Source organism: Nelusetta ayraudi, unplaced genomic scaffold, assembly GCF_046127955.1.
Source record: "Nelusetta ayraudi isolate G7.1 ecotype Tasmania unplaced genomic scaffold, CSIRO-AGI_Nayr_v1 ptg000131l, whole genome shotgun sequence".
Classification (NCBI taxonomy): Eukaryota; Metazoa; Chordata; class Actinopteri; order Tetraodontiformes; family Monacanthidae; genus Nelusetta; species Nelusetta ayraudi.
Window position 1 is genome coordinate 865128 of NW_027466181.1, and position 17427 is coordinate 882554.

The 17427-nt window shown below is 41.8% G+C and overlaps 1 protein-coding gene across 4 annotated transcripts; it reads left to right on the plus strand.

Annotated features, from left to right (window-relative positions):
• The first annotated feature begins 1128 nt into the window (after positions 1 to 1128).
• Positions 1129 to 16777, plus strand: inpp5b (inositol polyphosphate-5-phosphatase B). Of its 4 annotated transcripts, XM_076050951.1 has the most exons (22): positions 1129 to 1280; positions 1476 to 1573; positions 1668 to 1697; positions 1815 to 1925; positions 2886 to 3029; positions 6579 to 6672; positions 7350 to 7520; positions 8702 to 8803; positions 9122 to 9236; positions 11046 to 11162; positions 12430 to 12617; positions 12803 to 12914; positions 13024 to 13133; positions 13473 to 13608; positions 13750 to 13860; positions 14062 to 14227; positions 14408 to 14643; positions 14829 to 14924; positions 15192 to 15276; positions 15829 to 15956; positions 16059 to 16170; positions 16344 to 16777. In XM_076050951.1, the coding sequence occupies exons 2-22, from the start codon at positions 1501 to 1503 to the stop codon at positions 16442 to 16444; spliced, it is 2538 nt and encodes an 845-aa protein (XP_075907066.1). In that variant the 5' UTR covers positions 1129 to 1280; positions 1476 to 1500; the 3' UTR covers positions 16445 to 16777. The 4 variants fall into 4 exon arrangements, with proteins under 4 accessions (XP_075907066.1, XP_075907067.1, XP_075907070.1 ...); XM_076050952.1 differs by lacking the exons at positions 1129 to 1280; positions 1476 to 1573; positions 1668 to 1697; positions 1815 to 1925 and adding an exon at positions 2435 to 2700; XM_076050955.1 differs by lacking the exons at positions 1129 to 1280; positions 1476 to 1573; positions 1668 to 1697; positions 1815 to 1925; positions 2886 to 3029 and adding an exon at positions 4006 to 4160.
• Positions 16778 to 17427: the final 650 nt, after the last annotated feature.

Sequence of the window (17427 nt, forward strand, 5' to 3'; positions counted from 1 at the left end):
ATTGTTTTTTCCTGTGCATCTCTCTGACAGGTCAGAGACCCACACTGCTGTCAGGGGGGAATGGTGAAGTGGATTTTACACAGTTGCTGGCTGCAAAAATAAGAGGAACTAAGAATGTTTTGGAGTTGGCTATAGTTTCTTTTCTGTTTTGTAGTAGTTGTTGTTGTTTGTTAGCAATTATAAAGCACTAATACACCAGACAACCGTGTAAATTCACCAAAAGAGTGTAAAGGCTTTAAATAGAGTGAATGCAGTGTGAGAAAATTAGTCAACTCACACCACTCTTTTGGGAGAATAATCCACTTGGATTAGTCAGGAGCGAGGAGCAGGGCGAGTTGATCGCGAGAGAGGGAGGTGAACGCCCACGTGTGACGTCAGAGTGGGTTCACCGAACGATTCGGAGGGAGTGCGTGGCAGCCACGGGTCCAGAGGCGACCCATCTGGGGGGGCTCAGAAAAAGGGAATAATGTTGGACTGTGCGCTGCCGCAGCGGAGTCGAACCTTCGCGCTCGTCCGCTAAAGGGGATATAAGGAGAACTCTTGCAGGTCGAGCACAGGGACAGACGAGCAGGCGTCTTCACGGGAAAGTATCTCCGTCTTCTCCACACCATGGACCAGTCCGTCGCAATTCACGAAACTCTGGAAAAGGGAGAAATCTGCACCATCGTATCCTTGTCGTCGCGTGTGCTGTTTTTTTTGTTTGTTTGTTTGTTTGTTTGTTTGTCTGTTTTGGGAGCGTGTGTGTCTCGGAATTTTAAGGAGCTGCTGCGGTGCCGATTTAGAACTCAGTTGGACGAAAGAGACAAGACAGCTCGGAGAAAGAGGCCTGTAAAGATCGAAACTAGGTCAGATTGCCATTTGTAAACAGTCTCCTCGACGCATGTGGATCTGATTTAAATCCGATCAGTAAATAGATGTTGTTGAAAGAACTAGTGTGGTTTTAGTTCGGGTGTGACTTCTCGTGGAAACGATCCAACGACTGTAATAAAACCTTTGACCACAAGGTAGCAGCATTGCGACACTAGTGGACGTTGTCAATTGCGAGTTCACTCGTTCCGGTTTTGTTTGAAATTAAAAATAGATCCTTAAATGCAGGCGTGCACATGTGAATGTGACATTGCAATGGAAAAAAAGACATTTCCCATTGTTCTGTTAGTTACCTTTTGTGAGTGATATGTATTTCTCTTTAACTTTGAACATGCCGTCCAATGTGAGGTCCTCTGCGATAACGTTACAGAGAGCAGGCTGCTGGGATTGGTGGAGTGCACTAGAGAGCATGCGTGAGTATTTTGGACGGAGAGGATCGAATCGACTTAACGGTGTAATTGTTAAGGACTGCAAATGTAGTTGCATATCAGAAGAGTCTTACTATTCCGTGCATTATTTATGACTCATAATGTTTTTGTGTGTGTAGCCGTGCATGTGCACTTATGTGAGAACTGTTTTCACAATGATTTTCTATACATGTTTTACAGAATCTTTATTTATACCCATCGAAGGATGGCTATCACTGCTGATGACGTGTCACTGGAGGGTATCATTCCCATCTCCCTCGACTTTGCTGTTGTGGAAGGTGAGTTGTGTGTTGTGCATCATAATAGCTGAATTCTTTCATGATGGTAGCATGTCTCATAAACATTTCAACATGTTTCCCACTCACGTTGTAGTGTCCTCACCAGAGGAACTTGCAGTTGTGGGTGAGTCACACTCATTTCCTCTTTGGTTCCACTTTCCACTACAATATGCTACACAAAGGAGCCTTACAGGAATGTTATGCATTCCATTGATTCCCTGTTTTAACATTTTGTCTGTAGGTGGTGACACCAGAATAAGAATAAGCTACCAGGAAGAAGAGTTAGAGCTCAAACTTCCTTTTGGGTCCCACTCGCGACTTTTCCTGAGTGAGGTGAACAGAGCATGGAGCGGTAGGTCAAAAAACACAGCCAACTTCTAGTACTAGTACTTTTAGGAACCTTTATTTATGTTTTTTACACGGATCAGGTGCACAGTTCTATACCCAAATGATCATTTGTTTCCTCCCGTATGTATAATTGCGGCCTTGAAACAAATATGACATACACCTTTGTGAGACAGTACTACTGATCTTTCATTATCACTTTGGGGAAAAACCTGCCCAGCCAGTCTAAATATCCCTTGAGGTGAAATTGAGTGGCAAAACACATCCTTTACGTCTCAGGCTGTTTTCTGCAACCCAAGTTGTTTTTTAATTTGTGTTTTGATAAAGGACAGAAACCGTAAAAGGTGTGTGTAGCTCATAACTTAAGCCAGTTTATAAAGTAAAAAAAGAAAAAAGAAAAAAAAAAAAAGTTCTATCATGCTCTGTCATTTTATCTGTCAGTTACCGGATATACAACTTACTGACTTATACCGACAATTAGGGGCGGAGCTTGGATGGCGCTCAGTGTAGTTTGTCTCACTCAGAGCAAGTGGGAACTATGAACGACGTCCAAATTCAGTTCAATTTCTCTGCCTTTTAATTGAGGAATTCTGTGTGTACGAATGGAGCCGGTCACTGCAGCATGGACAGCCTGCTTCATTAGGGATGTGTTACACTTGCGCTGCGCGAGGTGATTCCCCCCTGTGAGCCGCAAAGGTTTTTAAACCTCTGTGCAAAACAAGTGATGGATGGATTAAATAATAAGGTCTCTGTTTTGAAAAAGAAGAGTAAGAGCAGCAAAGGTAAGCAAAGGAAATTGAAACAGTGCACTCTGATAGCACATATTAACTGTTATTCTGTATGACACAACAGAACACAGGAGTGATGTGTCCATTTGAGAATGAGAATATCTTGAACATTTCAACCTTATTAACAGCATCTCATCAGAATTTTCTTCTCTTCTTCCCCTCTGTGTACCTCTATTCAGATGTGTTCAAGTCTCCCACAGAGGTGCCCAAATTCGAGTGGCTAAACAAATACCAGAGATCCGCAAAAAGCCAAGGAGTTGTCCAACAGGCACTTTCTCCCTTAGGGACGGCGCGAACTAGACTAAATCAACAGAAGAAAACAGGTTTGTGACCCCAGTTCTGTTTGAGGAAAGTAGCATATTCCATTGAACTCCATCTCTTAAACTACCGCTATTTTAAAATAGATTAAGAATTATTCATGCAATAGGCAGCGAAAGATGGTTGGTAAATATTTGCTCAGTGTTTCTGATTTAATAGTGTCAGTAACCACACACATATCAAAGTCTGCATTAAAGAATTGCATGACAAAACTGGGTGGTTGTGCCAACACTGCTTCTGTTGAGTGTACTTGGCTCATCCCTCTGATGTTGTAACAAATTCACTAACAGGCAAGTCACCGCTGTCCCTTTTACAACATACTGTACATTACGAAGTACTGTAAGTCATCGCCTGCAATGGGGTGTGTAATAATATTGTCCTATCTAATGTATTTTATAGAAGCCATAGACTTTACTATAACAGACCTGGGGTGTCTAAATAGATTGCAGTCATATCTATTTTATCTCAAGTAATTGTGCCATTATGTACTGCACTTTAAAAGGGAAGCAGATGAGAGCAGGAAGCAGATGGTATAGATGATGAGAACTGCCTCAGATTGGTCAAAGTGCACCAGTTACCTCTACGCAAAAAGCCACAGAAGAACTTGCATGCTAGTGGAGCTCATTTTTGTTTTTTGGTTGTTTTTTTTTCTAAGAGCCAAGCCAGTTTGGCAATTAATTGTGTTCTCAGGACAGAATGTGTTAAGAATGGCCTTATGGACTGTGGCAGTAACATAGAGTACATAAAGCAAACATCATATTAAAATCCTCCAGTTCGCTTCTCTGACAAAATACACAAATCCCCCCTTTTGTGTTTTTTCTTTGCGATAACATTTTATTTCAAGTGAATTTATTGAAACTTTGACATGCTTATTATTATCCTTTCTACTTGCAGTTAGAGTTTACGAGCTTCACTTCCTGTTGAAGCGCCGACGCAATGAAGCATTTCCGGTTACGCGCGTTGCATAGCCGAGAATTGTTCAGCGCGTGCATTCCTGGGTCTGCCCAGTTCTTTGCTAAACTCCGCCTCCCGCGGTGATAGCATGGGCAGGTCTCAAACGGGCTTGGACATTGCTTCTCGGTAGCAGAATGCTCGAGGGCGGTGCAGGGAGATGTCTAATGTGATGAGAGAATCGGGTAATGAGAAAAATACGTTTGTTTCCTTGTCGTGGTTGTGTAAAGTGACTTTCTCGTGTCGTTCGATTTCGTTGAGTCTTGTTTTGATCGGCTAGCCTCCGGGCTAGCGTTTGTGTTGAGAAAGACCGTCAGAGCAAGTTAGTCCGTGACTGAGATGCTAACTTTAGCCCGAGCAGCCAGAGGTTCAGACGTTTACTCGACCAAAAAAATATGTAGGAAGTCGTGACGCGTGTGTCGTTGGTAATTAGTGTCCTACGTTGATATGAGGTTGGTGTGAAACGCTCGCTAACAGCGGCGGTTCAGAAAGGTGTAGCGGCGAACGAAGTAACCCCACTTGATTACTGATTCAAGTCTCGCTGTGTGTCTGCGAGCCACCTGCTGGCGGCTTCTGATGCAAATAACGAAAGTCCTCCTAAAACTCCTCTTGAAATGTAGGGCTGTTTCAGTGTCTGTGCACAAGTGTCAGACTTCCTCCGCTGCTCATTTGCCACAGGATCATGCGAGGTGTGACAGTGGCGGTCCTGTCACTATGCCTCCAATTGATCGTGCTCCCTGATATCCCTTTGGCCGAATGGTTAAGTGCGCATTGCTAGTACCCGGGAGTCTGGGGTTCGAAGCCCGCCCTGGCCTCAAAGCCTAAAAGTTTCTTTTAAGTCTGTTAGAATGTACGAAGACCTTATTGTTATTGTTAAACTGTTTTTTCTAAATCAGCAGTGTATTTATATTGTCTTAGGTTGCAGTGCAAAAAAAATAGTTCAGCTGTATTCCATTGGTACTCATGGGAAGTTGCATAATGTCGACCTTTGTGCAGCTGTGCCCACTTCAAAGGTATTGCCATTCATGAACTTTGATGGATCTGAGACTGGATGAGTTTTTTTTTATTATTATGTATGTAATACAGTCTGTTTGCAAGCAAACATTCACTCCAATGTGATCCACTATATGGCTTTAGTCAGGCTCCTTGCATGGATGCATGCTTTCTTGGACACTAACAGGAAACTACGAATGAAACTCATCAAATTATCTTAAGTGAGGAGTTTTCATTCCCATGCATTTTAGTTTTTAAGTTGTTACAGTTGGTTTCTTTTAGTTTAAAAACTTTAATGCAAAAAAAAAAACATGCTGGCATGCTTTTACATGTTAGGAAAGCAGCAACATTTTGCAAACTGGTACCTTGAATAGTAACTGAATATTTGCTTTGTGGAAGGATTGGTATGATGATGATACTGTTTGCAGATGCAAACTCATGGGCACACACACACACACACACACACACATGTTGGTCAAGGTTGATGAATTGTTACAAAGTTTAAATGTTGAAAATTCAAGCTGCTAGACTGCTGCTTTATTCCACAGGTCAACTCAGAATAGTGTCAAGTTTGTAGTCACGTGTTGTTGTTTTTTTCTGTTTGACCTGTAAATGTAGCATTCCCATGCTCACTCCAAGAGGCATGTCTCAGATAGCTGGTGCTTTTCCTTATTCAAACAAGCTGCCACGTTATTTTCTTTGGCTGACTGTCTTGCGTTTTCTATTTTGTTGTTTGCTTTAACAAAGATCTCAAATGTAAGTGTGTGTGAAAGCCGTTTGGACTATTAACTTGCTCTGAAATGATCATAAGTTGTATGATGTTGCAGCGTGAACATTTTCTGTGTTCAGGAATTAAACGTGTTGTATTGCACAATATTTTTTTTTTGTCCAAAGTATCAGGTATTCTTCCTCTTCATGTTGGGTGGCTTTTTTTTCTCATTGCTTGAGTCATTCCATGCTCTGCTTGTGGGCTCGTGTGTGCATGTGTACTCATTATGGAGCCTATTTAAATCCACTTTCAGAAAACCTGATCTGAACCTTTCAGTCTAGCAAGCCTAAAAAGCAGCTCAACTCAGGGGCACTGCTGTCTCGTGCGGTGCACTCAGTCTTTGCACACAGGACGGTGTAACAAAAATAACTTGCCGCACTGTGGCCACATTCCATTGAGAATGATAAGTGAGACTTGACTTGTTATTTTCACAATATGTTTTTGTTTTTTGTGACTTCTTGATGTTTCGTGTTCTCAGTCTGATACTGAGATGTTTGAACTCTTGGTTTATCCAAGGCAGATGTTAAAGTTATATCAATAGCACAATATTCTTTTAGTGTATATTGAGTGTTTTTTTTTTTTTTTTTTAAGTTGTTGTTACTTGACCCTCGTCCTTAAATGTCAAAACCATTGACGGCTTTTACAGAAATGCTGATGCAAAGACTTTTGGCGGAGACGGTGACTCAGAGCCTTTTGCTGGCAAAACAAGTTGATTATTATTTAGGATCAGAAGAATTTCCCACACAACTTAATTATTGTCATTTTCCACAGTGCTGACTTTTGTCTCATGTCATTTGTTAGGTAGGCATTTCATCCTCCTACCGTTTATCTTTCCAAACAGAGAAATCAGGATTGGATAAAAAGGGATCTTTGGAAAGGGAAAAAGGATCTAATGGGACCACACGTATGTCTAAAGCACCGTCTGTCACAGATGGGTAAGGCATTTGTCTTTTTTTTTTTTATGTACAAGGTCTTTGAATGAAGAAAGTATTACTCTATATTTTTATAAATGTGGTACAAATGACTATAAATGTTGACTATAGTGAATATGAAATGCACCTTTAAACATACACTAATACAAAGTATATTTTTATTTAAAAAAAAAAAACAGACATATTATCTATCGTATTTTATTGTATTTTTTCATATATTATCATATTCTTCTTTTGCTTAAGTTATAGATGTTAAAAATGAATTTAACTTTGTTTTTTGTTTAAAAACAAACATTGACATCTTGAAATAAAGCCTGTGATGGAGTTTAGTTGCATAATATTCCTGGAAGATACGTCGGCGTATAATATTTCTCCCCCTCCGCTCAGCCCCACTCCATATTGACTGCATGGAAATGGAAGTACTGTACATTAGCTTGTTGGTCTGGAGCCCAGTGGTGTGACTGTGATTATATCTTTTCTCTGAGTTTTGGAGATTATGGCTTGATGCAGTTAGTTGTGCGTCTCCTGAATGTGGAGTGATTACTGCACAGTACTACTCGAGTATAGAGCGCACATCGGGGCTTTTTGCTGCATGTGCAGACAGGCGGTCGCACGGTGGTTCTGTGTCTGTGCTTCTATCTTGGTCTGACTCCAATAACACCCTGCTCTGTTTCCCCCAGTCAGAGCATATCCAGTCGAGAGGAGCGTGACGATCTGGTGCGCTCCTCCAGCCACACCCCGTCTAATAAAGCTCAGATACTGGCCATGCCACAGTTCGGCCTCCGTGACAATCTAATCAGATGCGAGCTGCTGAAGAATGAGGACCTTTACACCTACCTGGAGGACTTCAGGTATCGCACCAGTTCTTATTTCAAGACTAGTTTAAAAGCTTTGAGTCTTGTCTTACGCTGTTGTCGTGTGCATTTGTCATGTGCTTCAGCAGGGTGAATATTCTGAAGCAACAAGCTCGATGCACTTTCCAGTAATGTTTTTAGTCTTCATTTACTTTTGTATTTAGTGGCTTGTATAACCGTTTTTATTCATGAGTTATTTGTGTTAGTAATTATAGCTTTTACTTCCTGTTATAATATTGCATTTTCCCACTTTTTACTTTAATAAACAGCTATGAAGGCCTGTAAACCTCCATGTGTAAATTCCAATCTGAACATGCAGTTTATTTGAATAAACGGCAGTTGGTAAAGCAGCTTGAGCAGGGACACTGTGAGCCCACACTGTAACTGTAAGCCCAGTGTGAATCCTGGAAGTGTTATGTAAAAAGACTGAGTCAGCATCCACGGGTATTTCTGTGCATTGCACTCCCTGCGAAAGGCAGCGCTGCTTTCTCGGAAAAACGATCGTCTGAACCCGCTCACCACACAGTGCTATGTATTTCTCTTTTCTACATCACATGTAAACATCCCTGTGCAGTGTGCTCTTATTCTCTTTATTGATTTGCAACGTTTATAAAACTTCCCCCTGCTGGTCCTTAGTATTAGTTCATCCTTTTTTTTCTTTTTCTTTTTCTTTTTTTTTTTATTACTGCTTCCCTGCTTCGCAGGATGCTGAAGCCTGCGCCAGCTCTCACAGGGCGAAGGCGAGGTTACACTCTGGGCAAGTCGCCAGTTTATCGCAGGGCCACATAGAAAGACACTGGCACCCACTACTACAGCCAACATAGAGTTCTCAATTTGCCACACATGCATGTTTTGGAACTACGAGAGGAAACCGGAGTACCTGAAGAGAACCCTTGCAGACACAGGGAGAACATGCAATCTCTGGGATTGGACCTGCAGCAAAATAATTCCATGTTGCCCCTGTGCAGCAGCTGCCTAAATGCCGTGATGGCCGCTACTGAAAGACCAATTCATCTGAATAATTCCGAATCAGCCTCGTTCAAGATCTGAGGCTTCGTTCAATATGCTAATAAAAATTTCTGCCTTTTTCAACAAACTTCCACACCATTGGACCATCTGACACGTATTTTATTTTCATATTTTTCTCCTCTGTGGTCTTGTGCCGTGTTCTGTTGCAGCTTTTTTCTCGGCACTTACAATGTCAACGGTCAGACGCCCAAGGAATGTCTCAGTCCGTGGCTCCAGTGCACAGAACGCCCTCCTGACATGTATTGTGTGGGGTGAGTTCTGTTACTCTTCATGCTCTTCCGTTCTACTCTTCATAGCTCAGAAGTCCTTCCCATAATCCTGTCACATAGACGGGCATGTACTGCAGGAACCTTTGGCAGCATTAATCCTGTTTTGAACAGGAGAACATTGCCACCCACACGTTCAGCGCTCCGAGCCCACTCATCCTGAAAGCCTTTATCACTCTGCCGTTTAAAAGTTGAACCAGTTTTAAGAAGACTATAAAAATACCGAGCAAAGTTTGACGTATGAATCATTTTTTTTTTTTTTTTAAAGAAAGAAAGAAAGAACCATTTTGTTCTTCTCTGTAGTTTCCAGGAGCTCGACCTCAGCAAGGAGGCTTTCTTCTTCAATGACACACCCAAAGAGCTGGAGTGGACGAAGGCTGTGTCTGAAGCCTTGCATCCAGGTGCCAAGTATGCCTCAGTAAGGGAGTCTTTGATTTCTCTCTCAACATTTGCGCCTTCACTTCATGCTGTTATGCAGATAATAACTGAATTATGCTGCACAAGTGTTTGTAGTCTCCTTGCTGGCACAGTATTTTTTTTAATTTTTTTTTTCAGTGCTGCATTTTATTGTGATATTGTGTTATGTTTACAGTTGTGTTTCCCCTCAGAACACTCAGAACATTGACATTAGGTTAGGGGTGTGATTATTCTATCCACGGTTTATTGAATCCACCCCCAATGGAGGTGCTCCCTTGATATCTGTGTTCTAGCCAGCTTTTGGATTTGAAAGGTTATATTTAGGATTAGTCGATTAGTCGACGTAATCGGTTAAATCGACGACATAAATTTATTGACGTGAAAATCCAAGCGTTGACGCGTCGTGTTATTGTTATTGTAAAAGGCTGAATGATAAAACCACACTGCAACCGCTACGTGCTTATTTGTGCCTGCAGTGCAATACTGGGCGCTGAGGGTGGCAGTGTCGCTCGTTGTTTACATCCTGCAAAACCAGGGAACAGCTTCTTCTCTTAAAAAAAAAAAAAAAAAAACTCGAAAACTTCCACCCAAAGTGTCTATTTCATAGGAAACGAAGCAGCGAAACACGTTAGGTGCAAACTCTGTGCGGCTCACCTAGCATTCCTGCGTAGCACTCCGGCGATACGCGAACACCATCAACGCAGTCGCTGTAGCGTCACGCACCGCAGAGAGGAGTTCACAAATAACGTCGATGATAGATACTTCGTAGATGTATTTTCTTTTAAATGACATGCTTGTTTGTTAATTAATCATCAGCCTATGACGCAAGTGCATAATACGTTTTTTCGCACGTCGGAGAATCATGGAGCTAGCTTAGCGAACGATAGTTCACTTGGGTAAATGCTACTTTACGGCAGTAATTAGTGACCCTGTCAATACTAGCGTCTATACTGAATTGTAACACTACTATTCTTATCACTTATCAACTTTGTTATTTAGGGCATATTAATTCGATATATAACTTGTAAGAAATCTGTTTAAGCTATTTACCTATAACAAGCTTTGCATGTAACCTTTAATATATATTTTACGTTGAAAAATATAGCAACTATGTCACAGATACGTGCTTTGTGTGTCATTATTTTGTTGTATTTGTTTAAAAATGTATGCTGTCTGAGTAAAACAGTATAACACAGGTATAAAGAGTTCAGCGTTAGGTTAAACAGGAGTTCAAAATAGGTAGTGAAAATAAAGAAAATAATCATTAGTAAGTCGACAACTAAAATAATTGTTAGTTACAGCCCTAGTTACATTTTCACTGCTTTAAGAATTTCCCCTCTCCCTCACTGTTGACTCTGCACTATTGGTTTCCCCTTCCTCTTTGTGGTACTGTTAATCTCTTCATCCACTTTCAGTGCACAAACTAAGGCAGACACTTCTAATCCGTTAGTGATACTGTGCTGCACACAGTTGTTTTACACAACTGAATGTAAAACTGCATGCTGCTACATGTACGTAACATGCTCGACTGCTCAGCTTTTGTTTGCTTAGTTGCAGCATTGTAGGAATAAAACTTGTCTTTTTTTAAATACAGTACTCTGTTTACAGCCTTCTCATCAACATTTTTTTCCATCCCAATACTCCATCAGTTCTTCATAAAGTCCAGCAGATGGTAGTAAAGTTCACTGGAGCACAATGAAAGTACAGCAATAAATGAGACAAGAAGAAGCCATTAGAATAAACTCGAGACATTTAATGGGCAAACATGATTTTTATCCCATATGACATTTAATCTCATAATGTTCCGCAGGTAAAACTGGTGCGTCTGGTGGGCATCATGCTCCTTTTCTATGTGAAGAAGGAGCACGCAGAGTTTATCTCGGATGTGGAGGCTGAATGTGTGGGCACTGGCATCATGGGAAGAATGGTAAGGTTTTTTTTTTTTTTTTCTTCTAAATATACAGCACGATACACGAGTTTAGGCCTCTATTGTTTGTGTTATTTGTTTCCAAAAGTTGTTTGTTTGCTCAGTTCATCAAATCTGGAGCAATTATCAAAAACGTTTTGACAGTATATGAGGTTCAAACCTATTTTTGTGGAGTCGTGTATACATCTGCACTGCAGCCTTAACTACTACCACAGATGTAATTGATAGCTTTGGATTTAATTCTGTTGTAACATTTGCAATAACCTGGATAATAAATTAAAACCTGCAAAATTAGTCGGTGGTCTGAGGCATGTCAATAACTGCTAGCACCAGTTTAGGTTTTTGTGCAGCGTGTGGCTTTCCTGTGACACGTGTGAGTGCTCCTGACCTTTTTATTTTTTTAAATAGTTGTGCCAGCGATTGTGTAACAATATACAAATGGCCCACTGTGAGCCTATGAGGCTGAGGGCAGTGAAGAAATACACTCTTATCTTCAAAAACACAACCTTTAGCCGTAAATACACGTATTGTATCAGGGATGCTGCTGATGCCAGAGATGCTTTGAGAGTGAATATGTTGTGTGAGAACCACAGAAAAGAAAAGTACTATGAATAGTTATGTAGTCCTTCACGAGACCAGGAGGTACTACAAGGTTAATGGGGGTTAAAAATGACATAATTTTACTTAGGTAAGAATTGAATGTTTACAAACATCAGATCAAACTTCCTGGTGTCACAGCTACAGAGACCACGTTTTAAACAAGCCTTTTTACAGTTGCAGCAGAGTTTCCTTAACAGGGGGCTTGCAGTGTCATACCGGAATTTATAATGGAAGAAAAAAAAATTACACTCCTAATACAGACAAATGTTTTAATTTCTCATCGACGCATGAAGTCGAGGACGCTTCTGCATTTAACATGTGTGGCTCACTCCTCACGTTCTGTCGCAGACTAAGTTCCTTTTTGTTCATTTGTGGCTTTGCTTACTTTGCAGTCACTGCGGGTTACAGCAAAGTGCTGGCCGGTGACCAGTAGAGGCCTTTCAGAGGGCGACTCTCTCCCTGCAGTAATAAGATGCCGGTTTATGGTCTTCACCAAACGCCGTTTTTAACAATCGCAGTGTTCAGATAACAAATTGCCCTCGACAAAAGCGCCGTGCACCGCGGCAGAAGCACCGTGCGTGTCAGTGTTTGTCTTACTGCGCCGCTGTTTTATCGTGTGACTGCATAAATTGGTGGCCTCTCATATGGTTTTCTGTGTTTATCACAGGGCAACAAGGGAGCCGTGGCCATCCGCTTCCGCTTCCACAACTCGGATATCTGCGTGGTCAACTCTCACCTGGCCGCACACATTGAAGAATTCGAGCGCCGGAATCAGGACTTTAGGGACATTTGCAGTCGCCTCCAGTTTCGCCAGTTTGACCCGACACGCTCTCCGCTCACCATCATGAAGCACGAGTAAGACTCTTGGAATACTCTACATGCTGTCGTGGTGTTTATCAAACAGGTTTATGAGGCGCAATGCAAATGTTATTCTGCAAAATGAAGTCGTTGAAAATCAATTTTCTATTAAATTCCATTTTTTGATGTCCTGAACTCAACAAGTCCTCAGACATTAGTTCCACTCTGCTCTTCCTCACCAGCATCATCTTATGGATCGGTGACCTGAACTACAGGATTAGCGAGCTCGACGTCGATAACGTGAAGGAGCTCATCAGCAAGAAAGATTTTGAAATGCTGCTAAACTACGACCAGGTAACATCCGTCACGCTCAGTTCTCTGTTTTTGTTGAATATTCTGCATGCCTTGTCGTCACACGTCCGCGAGTGGAGGCACTAAGCAGCTCCATCCATGTGCTCCTCAGCTCAAGAGGCAAATCGATGAGGAAGCTGTGTTTGTCGGCTTTGTGGAGGGAGAGATCAATTTCCAGCCCACCTACAAGTACGACACCGGCTCTGACAAATGGGATACAAGGTAACTTCTCTCGCAGGCCCAGTGGAGAAAAAGCCCAGAGCTTAAAAAGTGCTCCATAGTTATTTTTAGGGAAGTACGACAAACTGGTGGTTTGCCATTGACTGAATAATGCCATTAAGGGCGCCGCCGTCGGTTAATATTAACAATAGACATTCCTCACAGTTGCAACACTGTTATGTTTCCTGCTCTTGCACACTGTTTTGAAAAAGAAAAAAAAAAAAAAAAAAAAAAAATGACTCGCTGCAGAGACACTTTTGCTGAATTTGAAGAAGGTGCCAGCGCTGTGTTTTTTGACAAGCACATTTTGCCATGATTTTCTGCCTCCCTCTCCTCATGCAGCGAAAAGTGTCGCGCACCTGCATGGTGTGACCGTATCCTGTGGAGAGGAAAGAACATCAGGCAGCAGCATTATCAGAGTCACATGGCTGTGAAGACCAGCGACCACAAACCCGTCAGTTCCCTCCTGCTCACCGGGGTGAGGAATCAGTCTTTGGACCGCCTCTTCTGGAATTTCTGAATGTTATTCCAAATTTAAAGTGTGCCGCATTTTTAAAAAATCCTGTCAAACTTATAAGTGGAAGAGCGACAATATTTCCTTTCTTTTCTGTCCCCGCAGATCAAGAGAATAAATAGCGAGGTGTACAAACGGACCTTTGAAGAGATTGTTCGCAATATAGACAAAATGGAGAATGAGTGCATTCCGTCCATGACCTTGTCGAAGCAAGAGGTAACATCTCTCAGCTGTCAGTCACACTGCTGTGTGATTTTAGACACCTCTGTGACACGCACGGCACATACATTGTAATCAATTGTAACTTATTTGGTTGATTTAATGACTGCAGCATCATTCACTATTGCTGGTAACGCTGTCTGTTGATCTCCAGCTGCCTGAGCTAAAAGGTCACAATCCTCCTTTGTTTTGCCCCAGTTCCACTTTAAGAATGTGAAGTACATGCAGCACCAGGCGGAGAAACTGAGCCTCTTCAACGACGGACAAGTCCCCTGCCAGTTTGAGTTCATCCAGAAGCCCAACGAGCCCACCTACTGCAAGCCGTGGCTGACGGCGAACCCCCACAAAGGCTTTGTCGCTCAGGGTGGGTTTCACGTCTACACCAGGCGATTTCTCAGTGCCATACAAAAACGCACAGCTCAAGTGCACATAGTCTGATTGAGCAGCACGCATCGGCTCCTTTTACGTTACGTGGCGTTACGCTACTTTACATTACATCAGTTTTTACATTTTAGCAGTGTTGTTCATTTGTCTCCGTCTCCAGGCGCCACTGTGGACATCGACCTGGAGGTTTTCGTGAACCGCTCGACGGCTCCCGATCTCAACTCGGGCAAGGAGCAAATCGAGGAGATCCTGGTGCTCCACCTGGAGCGCGGCAAGGACTACTTCATTTCCGTGACGGGAAACTACCTGCCCAGCTGCTTCGGCACCTCCATCCGCTCCCTGTGTCAGATGAGGGAGCCCATCCAGGACACGCCGGCAGAGATCCTCAGGAAGCTGGTGAGCGGGACCATTTCCATCCATGTGCACCACCTCCTCTGCGCGATCTGTCGTGTTTCTTTGCTTCACGCCGGCACGTGAGGCTCGACACCTGCGGGGGTGTTTTAAGGCGGCTGACTGTTGTGAGCTGGTGGAAACACTGAGCCTGTGTCGACTTAGCAAGTTGTCTTTGCTCTCAGCTCCAGGCTGAGACGCCTGACAGCGCCACTGAAAAGCAGCTCGACATCCCGAAAGAACTGTGGATGATGGTGGATCACTTGTTCCGCAGTGCCGTCAAACAGGTCAGAAAATGTGTTGCCCGTTTGTCTTTTTCTTGTTTTGTCCTTCTTTTCACTTCGTCTCCCTTTTTGGACATTTAAATTTGAACGACTGCATACATTTAAGAACCGGAATGTATTCCTAAGGTTTTAAAATACTGTTTGCAGGCGTTGTTTTATCATGTCTGCTGCATTTTTTGTTTTGTTGTGTCTTTTCTGCCCAGGTATATTTGATGGTAATGAAGCTATTTCTCTCTAACAAGAAAAAAAAAATGTATCCTTTGTTTGCAGGAAGACATATTTCAGCAACCAGGACTCCGCAGTGAATTTGCAGACATAAGGGACTGCCTGGACACTGGCATGGCAGATTCTCTGTGTATCCTTTTTAGACTTGTGCCATAATGCTCAAAATTTTGAAGGGGGAAAAAAATATATTTTTCATTAAAAATAAATAAATAAATAAATAATTGCCAGTAATTAAATATACTGTTGGAATAAAGTAAACTGTTGGATTTATTTACCAATCACATCCATCCATATACTATCTGTAGAGCTGAACATTCTTATCCAGTCCTCCAAGTCTAAGCTAACAGTATTCTGCCAACTTGATGGATTGCATGGATTTGCATTTAAGAAACCAGTGTTACTAAATGATGAGCAGGTGAAATAGAACCCCACGGCCTCTCATCGATGGACTGTTGTGCTTGAAAGAAGAGAACAGACGTGCCTGTATTAGCGCCACTCTGTCATTGAAACGCAGTGATTTTCCTTACAGAATGCATTTGTCGTTTACGCGCCAGGGCAGAAATATCATCTCTCTTCATTTTAAGACACTGAGTTAAGCTGCTGGAGCTGATTGTTGTCATGCATTTGGTCACGTGCCCATTCTGCTACAGTGTTGTGTCCTTGACTGAGTGTTGATACGCAGCTGGCAGCAACCACTCAGTTGCCGAAGCCTTGCTTCTCTTCCTAGACGCCCTCCCGGAGCCGGTGGTTCCTTTTTCCTTTTACCAGCAGTGCCTGGAGAGCTGCGCTAATGCCAGTCAGTGTGAGAGAGTGAGTAAGAAAAAAAAACCTGCCGTCCATCGCTGCTCGGTTCTCATTTATTCCGAAATGTGTTGTGCCGTAAAACTGAATTCTGCTTTCTCCTCTCCTCAGGTCATTTCCATGCTACCTCTGTGCCATCGAAACGTGTTTAACTATTTAGCCGCTTTCCTGCGTGAGCTGTTGAAGAACTCGGCCAGCAATCGATTAGATGTCAATATACTGGGTAAGAATTGATTCAGGTTGCGATCCATATGCCTATCTGCAAGAATTAAAAATAAGAATGGAGTGCGTACGTGGAATAAAATAATGTTATAATTCAATTAGTAGTTATGTTGTGCTTTAAGTAAAAGCTGTTGTTTTTTTTTTTTGTTTAATCCTCTATTTTACTTTCTACAGCCACCATTTTTGCCTCCTTGCTCCTAAAGTCACCAAACAAGCAGGATCTTGCAGAAAAGAGGAGGACTCAAGAATTTTTTCATCACTTCTTGACTCAATGAACTGTTTAGACTTGAAGCTGATGCTGAACACTAAAAAAATAAATAAATTGCAGCCCAGTATTTAAAATCAACGTAAATGATTTTTTTAATCTTTAAATGATTCCATGTAAAGACACAGAGTATAATTATTGTAAATAATAGTTCCTATCTGATAGTAATTTCACGTAAATCTTTGTCACTTATCAATTGACAAAGTTTATTGTAATGTATATCATTGAGCATCTGTAGAAATAAGTTTTTAATGTATGTATTTTTTATTTAAAGGAAGTGCATTCAGTTTTTCCTGTCCACATGGCTTTTTGTTTTTTGTATATAAAACAATTGGAAACAGTTTGTTTTCTCTGTGTGATTGTATGCTTTGTATCATAACACAACATACATAACAGAAAAATGAAAATATAGTTTCAGATACAGAAATGTTGTGTACTATTAAGCTTTCTAAAAAAAAAAAAAAAAAAAAAAAAAAAAGCTTTAAAAAATCAGCATTGGGGGTGATTTTTAATTTCCCATAATTCACCACGCACGGTGCTGCTCTGTGACGTTGTAGTATCCAAGGGAGGGGATAGAGAGTGACTATCACTCCAAACGCAGGAATAAGGCTTGAAAATTTGGCACAGGTAAATATATTCCCATGTCATCTCCTTTGTCCGATTAGCTCGACTCCACGCGTGACAGTTTATGACTGGTAACGTAAACCTCGTTGGCCTTGCTTTGGATGATGGGATGTCAAATGTCGCCAGTAAACAAGCTAGCGGGCTAGCGAGATGTATAGCTTAGCTCCGAGCTAAATGCTCCTCGCTAGAACTGTAGCCAAATGGATGGCTTCACTAGCCGAGAGCTAACTCCACTTACTTAACGTCCAATTGACTGTCAGTATTTTTCCTTAGAAGAGGCAAAAAAAATATTTTAGTGTCACGTTAGCTCGACGGTTGTTTTACACAAACGTTAGCAGGTAATATATGTTTTCTTTTTAAGTAAAACTA

What these genes read in the sequence shown, in the direction of transcription:
- inpp5b (XM_076050951.1), top strand. Translation starts at nt 1,501, where the DNA reads ATGGCTATCACTGCTGATGACGTGTCACTGGAGGGTATCATTCCCATC. An exon ending in GTTCCCTCCTGCTCACCGGG is followed by an intron (nt 13,609 to 13,749) that starts GTGAGGAATCAG and finishes CTGTCCCCGCAG; the next exon opens with ATCAAGAGAATAAATAGCGA. An exon ending in CAGAGATCCTCAGGAAGCTG is followed by an intron (nt 14,644 to 14,828) that starts GTGAGCGGGACC and finishes TCTCAGCTCCAG; the next exon opens with GCTGAGACGCCTGACAGCGC.